Below are 12,030 nucleotides of genomic sequence, written 5' to 3' on the forward strand. Positions count from 1 at the left end.
CATGACCTGGGCGGGGCGCGTCGCTGCTGACGCCATCTCCCCGGCACCTGCCAACATGGAAGGTGGCGACGGCGGCCTCGCTCTGCCTGGCCGTCCGGCTCTGGGCTCCGGAGCGGCTGCAGCGACTGTCCGGGAGCTCCTGCAGGACGGTAAGGAGTCGGGGTCTGGCCGGGCCATGGGGTTGGGGGATTGTCCTGCTCCGCACCTGGGCCCAAGTGGTGGACTCAACCCTTCGCTTTGCGGAAAGTTTTCCTGTCTCGGCGTGACCACTCCCCTCCGTCCGGCCCCCTGGCGTCTGGGTGCTGGCCTAGCCAACTTGTTTCTCCAGGAGTTGCTGTCCCCTTCCCTTCCGGGTGTCCTGGGGACACCTGATTTCTGGAGGCTCTTCATTTCAACTCTTCCCTCCACGCTCCTGGGGTTTCGCTGATGTCCCGAGTTCCCGCCCTCGGTGACCCACTGCTACCGCAGTTCTTGACGAAAAGGTGAAGCGTTTGATTCCATGAGAAGTGTAAGACCTAGAGCAGATTACAAGCGCTTGATGAAGGGGGTCTCATTTTTAGGTAGAGTTGGAAACATCCCCCTGTTAATACCCTGTTAATAAATTTTTGGACTGCACAGGTGGCCCCACTTACAAGCTCGCTTGTTTTTTTTTTTTTTTTTTTACAAGTCGTTTATCCACAGCCATACGTGGGGGAGGGTTGGGAGCATTCGTTCAGGCTGGGATTAACTATACGTATTGAATATAGCAATCAAGTTTATTGATAGTTTTGGATAGAAGTTTCTAGAAATAAGAGGATAAGTTAGACATAGTATATTTGAGAAGCACATAAAATTGTATTAATGAAGTTAACATGCCCCAAACTTCTTTTCTTTCAGAATAAAGTTCAAATTTCTAAGATCCTTCTCACCTGTTCTTAATTTTCTTCCCTAATCTCCATCACGTTCAACCTTGTATTAAAATAATTAGTGTACTTAATCTTTTCTACTTCATTGTAAAACCCCTTTTTATATTCTGCAGAGTTAATAACAGTAACTTGCCTACAGTAGGTGCAGAGTAAGTGGTTTTTAAAAATTGAACATCACAGTAAAGAAGCATATGCACACATATGTAGACCCAAATAGGTTCTAAACGAATGAAATAAAGTTCTAAAGTACTGTTTGTTTTCTGTGTTGTATGTTTTATTATTGCCCTTAATTCCTTGCCTTCTGATTATAATTTACATACTTTTGTCAAAAGTTACTAATGATGTTTTCTGAACTAGATCATGTTCTCTAGGTTAGGATCTCTGGCTAATGCATCTTTGTACCTTAATTTAAATTCAGGTTAACCAAGTTTTGAGCTCCTGATATATACGCAATTCCCACCCTCAAGTAGCTCACCATTTTGGTAGGAGAAATAGCCCTGTAGAGTTAGAAAGGTAGGCACCGTAATATAGTGTTGTAAGGGTAGCAGTAGAATTGTATACGAAGTAAAACATGAATACAAAAGAGGATGATAACTGGGAGTGGTTTAAGGGAGTGTCAGGAAAGGCTTTCTAGATGGAGTTGGTTTTGAGGTGTAAATAGGACGTTCCCAGGTGAAGTGAAGGAAACAGTACATGCCGCGCAGTACATGCCGCGCATGGGTATTTATTTCAGTTGGGTGCATTCCAGCAATTGTAATCAGTTTTTGGAGGGTAAACAGTCCTCAATTCTGCTTTCTGTATTTTCCTATTTAGTTCTCTTTCCCATCTTCCACAATAATTATTTAAATCTACTCTTTTCGAACCACTCCCTTCAAGCTCGACAAATGGTTTTCAAGTTCCCTAAAAAAAAAAAAAAAAATCTATTAGATATGCGCTTCTTCCATTTCTTGCGGTTAAACGTATAAACTAAGCCTGAACCTGCAGTCATTCTTTCTTCCTTCTTTTCTGTTGTATTTTCAATTATAAAAGAAGTGAAGTCTCCATTCCCTCCTAAGGACAGTCCCTCCCCTGGGTGCTCTGGATTTTCTTCCTGTCTCCTCAAGGACCCAGTTACCCTCATTCTATGCCATTGAAATCGCTTTGCCAAGGTCTCCAGTGACTTTCTTGTGGATAAATCAAATGGACACTGTTTCGGTCTTTCTTACTTGAACTTATGAAAGGGTTCGAATGTTTTATTGAAATACTTGGCTCATGTGGCTTGTTCCATTTTTTTTTAAATTTGCTAATTCTCTAAGTGTTCTTTTTCAGCTTTCTTTAGATGCTTGTCGTCTTCATTTCGCCCCTAATTCAGTGGTTCACTCCACTCTTCCCTCCCACAACATTCCTAAGGAATTAAACATTTCCATCAGTAACAGTGATCCACTGTGTCAGGGGTCTGCCAGTGATAGAGGATAGGATTGGTCAGCAGATGCATAGTTTGAAATTTTGTGAGGTGTTTCTGATGTGCCTCCTATAGGCATGAGAAAGCTAAAAGAGAAGCACGAAGGACAGTCTGTCTTCAGATGCCAAATCCAATGGCCAGTATTCAGCCTTCATTGCGTTTGATCTTTATGAGACCTTTGACACTACTGACTTTCTTTAAGCTGTCCCTTTTGGTTTTTTGCTGTTCTCTCCTGTTTTTTTTTTCTCTCTGAACACTTAATTTCTGTGATTGCTTTCATTTCTTCTATCTACCCCCATATTTTGGTGTTTTCCTGCTTCTGAGCTCTGTCGTTCCCGTTTTCCTTTTTTGTGCATTCTAAAATGTCTTCCTAAATCATCTGGTCTTTTTTTCATAGTTTGAAAATTAATATGTATACAAATATACACATATGGCCCGTACTCCTCTTGTGAGCTATAGAACCACTCTCTACTGGACATTTCTCTCTTGACAGTGAACAAGCACTACTAATTCTACATATAAAAATCTACATATGAACAAATAGTATAGGTTCTGCATATGAAAAAGTGAAATGAATTTTTTTTTTTAACCCCTCTCCTCTAACCTTTTCCTCTGGTAGTCTCTGTTACCATTAATTGTATGTGGTAAGTTAGATGTGTGCTTGTTCCCACGTAGGTTAGATGTGTGCCTGTTCCCACGTAGGTTATCAGTTCCTTGGAGGCAGGGGTACATTCATGTTCATCTTTATACAAAGATTTCTGGTGGACTGCTTTATGCAAAACTGAATTCCCTATGTCAGTTAATGAAGAAACTTGGGAATCATCCTTTAATTCTTGGTTTACCTAATCACCCATCTTTCAGCTTGTCTGTAAGTCCTATACATTATGGTGTCTGAATATTTGTCAAATTTGTCACTTCCTTGACAGTCTTACTGCTACTATCTTAGTCTTCATCCTGTCACTTAGGCTGTTAACATAACACCTTACTGGCCTCTGTGGCTCTATTCCATGGGTGTGTACATAAATTAGTGTCCTGGGAAAATAGAAGAAGCCCTGATTTTGTAGTGTATGCTAAATTTCATGGTGTAAATACCCTTACCATGGTCAGTTTTTTTTTTTTGCGGTACGTGGGCCTCTCACTGCTGTGGCCTCTCCCGTTGCGGAGCACAGGCTCCGGATGCGCAGGCCTAGCAGCCATGGCTCACGGGCCCAGCCGCTCCGCTGCATGTGGGATCTTCCCGGACCGGGGCACGAACCCGTGTCCCCTGCATCGGCAGGCGGACTCTCAACCACTGCGCCACCAGGGAAGCCCCCATGGTCAGTTTTAAGATACCTACATGTGATGTCAGCTGGCTCACAGAATTCCTGAGAGATTAACAGTTGGCTCTCAGGATCCAATCCGAGCCAGCCCCAGCGCACCACCGAGTGGCTAATCCCTTTTCAGTCATCGTCCATACAGCTGCCAGAAACTGTTCTACAACACAAGGCTAACAGAGCTCTTTCTTGGCTTTAAAAGCTTAAATGGGAAATAGTCTGAACATTTTGAATATTTTACCAGCCTCTTTTCAAACTGCACCCCAACCTTCCTTTGGAACCTCAAATCCTATCATTCTTTACCCTTTCTGCCCAAAACACACTGTGATCTAGACATACTTAAGTCAGTATTATCCTTATTCCTCAAAATATGCCATTATGTTTGCTGCCTCTAAACCTTCCCTCTTGGAATAGCCTTCTCCACTTGTCTGCCTGACAGGATCCTTAATTCTGAGAACTACTTGGCAAACTCGAAGGAAATGGGGTTCTCAGAATTAAGGCCAAAGTAGCAGTTTCCTTCTTTCAGTCCACTACACTTTGAGAGTAGTCAAGAATGAGTCTTTGCTTTTAGCAGAATGATACTTCCAGCTGATACATAGATTAATTCATGCATTCAACCAGTATTGAACACCTGCGATGTGTCAGGCATTGTTCAGGCTCTATGGGTGTGGTAGTACACAAAGCAAACTCATGGGGTGTACATTATAGTGGATATAGACAATTGAAGTTTTCTTATAAGTACTCTATTTTATAGCTTGTTAGTTTCATAATCTCTGTCAAGGCAGTCTTACGTATATCTACCATATGGCTAGGAGATAATTGTTTATGCCTACATTGACTTCACTTCTGTGTATCTATTTTTCGTTCATAATTCTCTCCACTTTCCTTTCACCCACAAATTTGTGGATTTCTGTACAGAAAGGTATCTTCTTAACATCTAGCATCACTTCTTGTTTTAAAATTTTTATTTATTTATTTTTTGGCTGTACCGCGTGGCATGCAAGATCTTAGTTCCCTAAGCAGGGATTGAACCTGTGCCCCCTGCAATGGAGGCGCAGATTCTTAACCACTGGACTTCCAGGGAAGTCCCTTTTTTTTCTTTCTCTTACTGGTCTACTTTCAACATGGTTTCTCTTTCCATTTATTTATTTCACCCATAAATCCAAAATTTCAGTAATACCTGTAAGTTTGCATTTGCCTACTTCTATTAAAATTTCAGATTCACTTTATTATAACAGTATTTGTGCATCAGTCTGGAGATGCTGGAGACCATAATTATCAAATACAGTCAGTTTTCCTATTGTCATTGTCAGTGACCTTGTTTTCTTGTGTTAAAAGCTGTGGTTCGTAGTTTTTTTTTTTTTTTTCAATCTTTTACTCAGTATTTTCCTTTTGACTCACTGATTAAAAACTAGCTTTTAGGAATATGCATAGTAGTCCAGAGCGTGGGCTCTGCAGCTACACTGCCTGGGTTCAAACAGCGAAGTTGCACAAGTTGCATGTCCTGTCTGTGCCTGTCTCTTCACCTGTGAAACGGGGAGAATGATAGTTCCAACAGGGTGTGTGAACATTGAATGAGTTAGTATGTATAAAGTGCTTATATCAGTGCCTGACGCGTAGTAAGTTCTTAGTGAATTTTACCGGTCTCTTCTGCTGTTGCTACCGCCTCTTCTCATTTACAACAGAAAGCCTTTTCAGTACTTTCTGGTGTATAGAAAGACCTCAAAATATGTTAACTATGATTATAATTGTTCTGTTGTTTAATATCTGTGGTTTGGTGCAGTGTAATTAATAAGGATTTTTTTCTTATTTTTTTTCCCAGAGTGTTATAGTGATTTTTTAAATGAAGACTTTGATGTAAAAACTTACACTTCTCGATCTATTCATCAAGCTGTAATTGCTGAACAGCTAGCAAAACTTGCCCAAGGAATCAGTCAGTTGGATAAAGAACTGCACTTACAGGTAATTCCAATTTTCTGGATCATACAATTTATTCAACGCAGAGTGATAATATATCATTTTTATATAATCCTTTTATTATTTAATCTAAATGCATATTTACATGAACAAATGTATATTTTTCCAAGTATATCTTTGAAAAGTTTTCTGTAAACTACTTTTTGTTATTTGAAAAATGGATATACCCATCTCTCCAAAACCTTTTATTCATACTTTGTTTTCATCATCTTAACTGATATGGAGAGAGTATAGGTAGGCAAAAAATAGGATGTCTTTGATAAAGATAATAGAAAATAGAATTTTGGAAGCAGAACAGTGTGAATAAGAAAAACTGGGATGTTCCCACCAGCAGTTCACACTTTATGAGCACAAAATGTAATATTTGATGAAATTACAGAAAGTTGATAAATTTGTGGTGGATAGAACACAATGAGGGGAGTTAGGAGATAGGTCCAAATCTCAGTTGTGCTGTTAACTTTCATATCATGTAATGCCTTTGAGTCTTGCTTTTTTTTTTAAAAAAAGGAAAAAAACCTATGGAATGGGTTGGAGTGAATAAGGGGGAAGAGGAGATTGTAGTAGAAAATCTTGAAGGTTCCTTCCTCTTCTACAATTCTGTGATTTTTATAGGGTGGTTTTATGGTGTACTTTCTAGTGTTGCCTTTCTTTCTGAGTAGGCACTTAAATATTTAAATGAATGAACAAATTGCATGAATAAATGAACTATTTTCCAGGAAACCTAGATCTGGTATAATGAGACATGTTCCCTTAAGTTTTTCGTGTCTTACTTTATCAATTAAAAGAGCAGTTTGGGGCTTCTCTGGTTTCGCAGTAGTTAGGAGTCTGACTGCGAATGCAGGGGACACGGGTTTGAGCCCTGGTCCAGGAAGATCCCACATGCTGTGGAGCAACAAAGCCTGTGTGCCACAACTACTGAGCCTGCGCTCTAGAGGCCACGAGCCACAACTACTGAGCCCATGTGCTACAACTACTGAAGCCCGCGTGCCTAGAGCCTGTGCTCCGCAACAAGAGAAGCCACCACAATGAGAAGCCTGCACACCGCAACGAAGAGTAGCCCCCGCTTTTCGGAACTAGAGAAAGGCTGCGCGTGGCAATTAAGATCCAGTGCAGCCAAAAATAAAAATAAATAAAAAATAAATAAATTCAGTGGTTGAGAGTCCGCCTGCCAATGCAGGGGACATGGGTTCGTGCCCCAGTCTGGGAAGATCCCACATGCCGCGGAGCGGCTGGGCCCGTGAGCCTGTGCGTCCGGAGCCTGTGTTCTGCAACGGGATAGGCCACAACAGTGAGAGGCCCGCGTACCGCAAAATAAATAAAAAAATAAATTTATTAAAAAAAAAAGATAGAAGTATATACTATAGACAGTTCTTTAAAAAAAAAAAGAGCAGCTTAGTTCAGACTGGGGTGACTTTTAAGGTCAGTTTAAAATTCTGATTATATAATTAGAGATCAGTACTTATTGAGAAACATTTATAGGACAGTTTTAATTGTCAGGCTTTGCTTTAGGCTGTGCGGATAGAAAAATGAAAAGATTTCCTGGCTCTCCAAGTATTCACAGACCAGTGGCAGATACAGACAGAAATAATGACAGGCAAGTGATGCCTTTTTTAAATAGAATAGTACAAAGTGTCTGTGGGAGCAGGGGAAAAACCCAGGCACTTAATTCTGCCTAGGTTTCTCAGGGGGTAGCTTTTTGCAGGAGCCACCTGAAATTCTTTCTGCCTTTTTGTGGTTGGCATTTTCCTTATTCTTTGCATATAGTACCTTCTCTGAAGGAATCAGTAAAAACTTAAAATCTATTTAACATCTCCTAGAGGGGGCAAGTTATGCTTACAGTGGTTCTGGATGTAGGGTGGAGGAAGTCTCTGATTCCTGGTATGAGATCTAAACCTGCTACAATTGTTTTTCTGCAGAAGCAAAATTGGGATAATGCTAACCAAACCAGTAAATAAAATATAATAAAAATAATTTAAAATATCATTGAGATCGGGGCTTCCCTGGTGGCGCAGTGGTTGAGAGTCTGCCTGCCGATGCAGGGGACACGGGTTCGTGCCCCGGTCTGGGAAGATCCCACATGCCACGGAGCGGCTGGGCCCGTGAGCCATGGCCGCTGAGCCTGCGCGTCCAGAGCCTGTGCTCCGCAACGGGAGAGGCCACAACAGTGAGAGGCCCGCGTACCGCAAAAAAAAAAAAAAAAAAAAAAAAATATCATTGAGATGATTAAAATTACAAAATGTGTACCAAAGTATGTGTTAGTCAGGGCTTTAGTACAGGAAGCAGAAACTGCTCTAGGTATTTAAAGCAGGAAGATATTTCATACAGAGGATTGGATAGACAGCTAATGGAATGAGTTGAAGGATCTACCACAGGTGCAACACAGAGACCTGGAAGCTCCTGCTGTTACCTGCCATGCCACTGCTAAAGTTCAGCTTCTGGGTGCTTGGTAACTGAACTCTGGAATGATCTATAGGGCTATCTCAACTGTCTCTAAATCCTCAGGTCTCAGGACTTTGCTTACTAGCTGAAACAGTAATGGGAAGATAGTTTTCCTCTTTCTTCTGTCTTCTAAATCTGTTGGAAAGGGGAGTCTATGAAATTGTAGTTTTAGGCTTTTCAACCTTTCCAGAGTATCACAAGGGACAAAGAATAGAGAATTAGAAAAATATTCATCTTGTTAGGATGGACACATTAATGACCATATCAGTGGACTGGGGAGAACTCAGATGTCTTCTGGATAAGAGACATAGGAGTCCAAAAGTAACACTTATTTTAGATATGTGATAGAGGAACTTGGTAGAATGACAAGTGACGTGTGAAACAGGACAAAGTAGAGGATTTAGGCATTCCATTGAATGAATCTTTGCTGATTAGGAGCTTCAGTTTACAGACTAGACATGAAACTTCTTATTCATTTTAATAAAGGGTACAAAATAATAAGGATTCCTGCATTGTTCTAAAGATTTGCTTGATTTCTTGGTGTTTCTAGGACTCTTGTGTGTGTAGCCTTTAACTCTTAACTTTTATGGGTTTTTTTTGATACGACTATTCACACTGCCCTAATTTTCTTAAAAATACCAGTCTTCTGCAGGGAAGAGGATTTGCTGTGACATTAGGAAGCTGGAAGCAGAGAGATGTTTAGGGAGGTGCTGACTCTGCTTTATCTTTCCAAATTAGAATGTGGTCTTGATGATGCTGAATTAAATGCAAGAACTAAAAGAACCGATGTTTGAAAACACTCTTTAAAAGGGAAGCGTGTATTAATTAGCATGGCAAGAATTAGCTGGTTTTTGTTTTTCAGTTTGGGCACAACTCGTCCTGCACATCCCCCTAGGAAACCATGGGGCTAATGAAAAGACATCTTTGGCTCTGTGTTGAGCTATAGCGTGTTTGTGTTCCCACCAGTCATTCAGCTCAAACACACCTTTATACCCTGTATTTTTTGTATCAGCAAAAATTTTTTGCTGATACAAAAAAATTTTTTTTAATTTTTCCCACTTTCCATAAAGAGAGAGCCCTTCAATTCTACTTTGTGGTTACAAATTAAAATACTTAATACTTGGAGTGCTGATTATTCATTCTTGATTTTCAGGTTGTTGCAAGACATGAAGATTTATTGGCACAAGCAACTGGGATTGAATCTTTGGAAGGTATAGTTCCATTAACTATTATACATTGTACAGAGCTAGCCCAGGGCTTGGAAACTTCTTCTGTGAAGGGTCAGAAAGAAAATAGTTTAGACTTTGCAGGCCATACTGTCTCTGTTGCAACTACTAAACTCTGCTGTTACAGGGTGAAAGCAGCCAGGTAATATGGAAACGAATGTGTGTGGCTGTGTTCCAACAAAACTTTAATAAAACTTTGCTGACCCCTGAGCTAAACTCTCTGGGTTTAAATCCTTGCTTTCGCACCTACTAGAAGTGTGACTTTGGACAACTTACTTAACCTTTCTGTGCCTCAGTTTTATCTATAAAGGAGGAGTATTAATATGTACTAATATGTTATTTAGAGGATTAAATGAGTTAACAAAATGCTTTGAACTTTTCCTGGCACATATTTAGTGCTTTTATAACTATTAGTTAATTAAAACAAATAAGCAGGGGAATTCCAGTGGTTACAGTGGTTAGGACTCCGCACTTTCACTGTTGTGGGTGCACATTCAGTCCCTGGTTGGGGAACTAGGATCCAGCAAGCCGCGTGGCGTGGACAAAAAAAAAAAGGAAACAAAAACAAAATCAACTCCACTAAAGTAGTGGAAATAGGCTTGAATTCTTTCCTATTTCTTTGAAATGCTTTTCAAAAATGAAAGTATAGTAGAATGATAATACATTGGATTTTTATTATGAACTCTCTTATTTTCGTTTGACTACATCTTTTATGAATTTGTCATTCTCTCTATATTAAATTAAACTACATCTCATAAATATGAAATGTTAATATTGTATTTTCCATTATCACTTGTGTTGTGATTACTATTAATCATTGCACATCAAAAGAAAGCTAAGTGATTTTTCCCTATGTTGATGAAATTCTTAAGGAAGAAGGATATTGCTTTCTGTGATGCAATATTCTTTAATGCTTCCTCTAGTATTTCTTACGTGCACTCAAGGATGTTATTTTCAGCATGTGCATTGTTTCTAAGACATCCTGATGAAGAACATAGTATTTTGGAGATAACAGTTTGTTATTTGAATATTTAGGATAGATATCAGACTATGTTCATGGGAAAATTAAGAGGCTCTAGGTACTGACTTATTATGGAAAATTAATTTTCTTTAATCTCATAATATTTTTATATGTTTCTGGAAGCAAGTAAATAATACCTTGTTTTTAATGGTAATTTTTGTAAACGAATAAAGGTTTTTTTTCTTTATAGAAACCCATAGGGATGTCATGGTAGTACATTGATTTTGAGTATATATAGGTGTAGATGAATCATCACAACAGAAATACTTCTCATTGTGGTTTTCTTTTTCTTTTTCTTTTTTTTAAATTGGCCACACCACATGGCTTGCAGGATCTTAGTTCCCCAACCAGGGATTGAACCTGGGCCACCACAGTGAAAGTGCCGAGTCCTAACCACTGGGCAGCCAGGGAATTCCCTATGTGTGTTTAGTTCTATAGTGTGCTGATTTTCCCCAGAGTGCTTTTCAGTGTTTAAAACATTTAAAATATGCTGTTAGACTGAGTTAGAATGACTATCCATTGGGTGACTGTGTACAGTACAAAGGCTGACTTCTCTGAATTCCTATGATAATCTAAGAATATTCTCCAGATTATTTGAACATAAGTCAAAGTATGAATCAGTTAGTATTCATTTTAGCATGATGTGTATTTCTAATCATTTATTAAACTTTTTGAGATGTGTGTTATGTATTTGAAAATGTATTACCCCAACTTCTACTTCATCTACTTTTTCTCCTATATATGTAAAATTTTGGCCATATAATTCATTTGGAGATATATTTATTTAGCCTATTTTATTAAAATTTACTCTCTCTTCATTTTTTTGTTTATTTATACATTTAAATTTTAATTGAGAATTTGTTAGATTCCAGGCAGCTGTAACAATATACAGAGTCCCTGTCCTTATGGAGTTTGGAGGTATATTTAATTAAGCCTATTTTATTAAAAAGAGATAGCCTAATTTCTTCATTTATTTGCTCACTCAGTCGAATAGTAATTGAGAACTTGTTAGATACCAGGCACCTGTGAACAATAGAGTCACTGTTCTCATGATATTTATGTTCTAGGTAGGGAATTAGACCAAAAAAAAAAAATGTGTAAGTAGGGAACTTCAGGTACTTTTAAGTCCTAAAAGAAAATAAAATAGATGATGAGGTAGAAGAATGGGAGTTCCTTACTAGCTAGGATGGGCAGGAGATGCTTCTTTGAGAAGATGACATTTGAACTGAGATCTGAATGATGAGAAAGAGCTACCACATGACTATCTGGGGAGGAGAGTGTGGTAAGCTGAGGGACCAATAAATGGAATTAGCGTGGCATGTTTGAAGGGCAGAAAGAAAAGGCTAGTATGACTAGAGTTTAGTGAATGAGGGAAAGAATTGTAGATGAGGTTCTTGGGAAGGAATTTTGATTTTCATTCTAAATGCAATGGTAAACAATTGGAGGGTTTTAATTAGAGATGTTACGTGATTAATGCTCTAAAAAGTTTTCTCTGGTGGCTCTATAGGAAGGCAAGAGTAGAATCTGGGGTACCAATTTAGAAGCTATTAGAGTAGTAGACGTTGATCGTGCCTTGAATTAGTGGTGGATATAAAGAGAGAGAAGTGAATGGGATAAAATGGGGGTAGAGCTGATAGGATTTGTTGATGGGAAATGAAAAGTCTGAGCGAAAAAAGTCACCAACAGTGATTCCTAAGATTTAAGTCTG

The 12,030-nt window shown here is 39.1% G+C and overlaps 1 protein-coding gene across 3 annotated transcripts in view; it reads left to right on the forward strand.

The window, feature by feature from the left end:
• The first annotated feature begins 25 nt into the window (after window positions 1-25).
• The window catches only part of COG5 (component of oligomeric golgi complex 5), a 283,948-nt gene continuing 271,943 nt past the window's right edge, over window positions 26-12,030 (forward strand). For 2 of the 3 annotated variants that reach the window (XM_019940610.3, XM_033862890.2), the window contains exons 1-3: window positions 26-149; window positions 5,482-5,621; window positions 9,229-9,286. In XM_019940610.3, coding sequence (XP_019796169.1) covers window positions 56-149; window positions 5,482-5,621; window positions 9,229-9,286 — 292 coding nt within the window. In that variant the 5' untranslated portion in view covers window positions 26-55. Of the gene's footprint in view, window positions 150-347; window positions 483-5,481; window positions 5,622-9,228; window positions 9,287-12,030 lie in introns of those variants that run through there. The other variant, XM_019940605.3, reaches the window with a different exon arrangement.

Source organism: Tursiops truncatus, chromosome 9 (genome assembly GCF_011762595.2).
Source record: "Tursiops truncatus isolate mTurTru1 chromosome 9, mTurTru1.mat.Y, whole genome shotgun sequence".
Classification (NCBI taxonomy): domain Eukaryota; kingdom Metazoa; phylum Chordata; class Mammalia; order Artiodactyla; family Delphinidae; genus Tursiops; species Tursiops truncatus.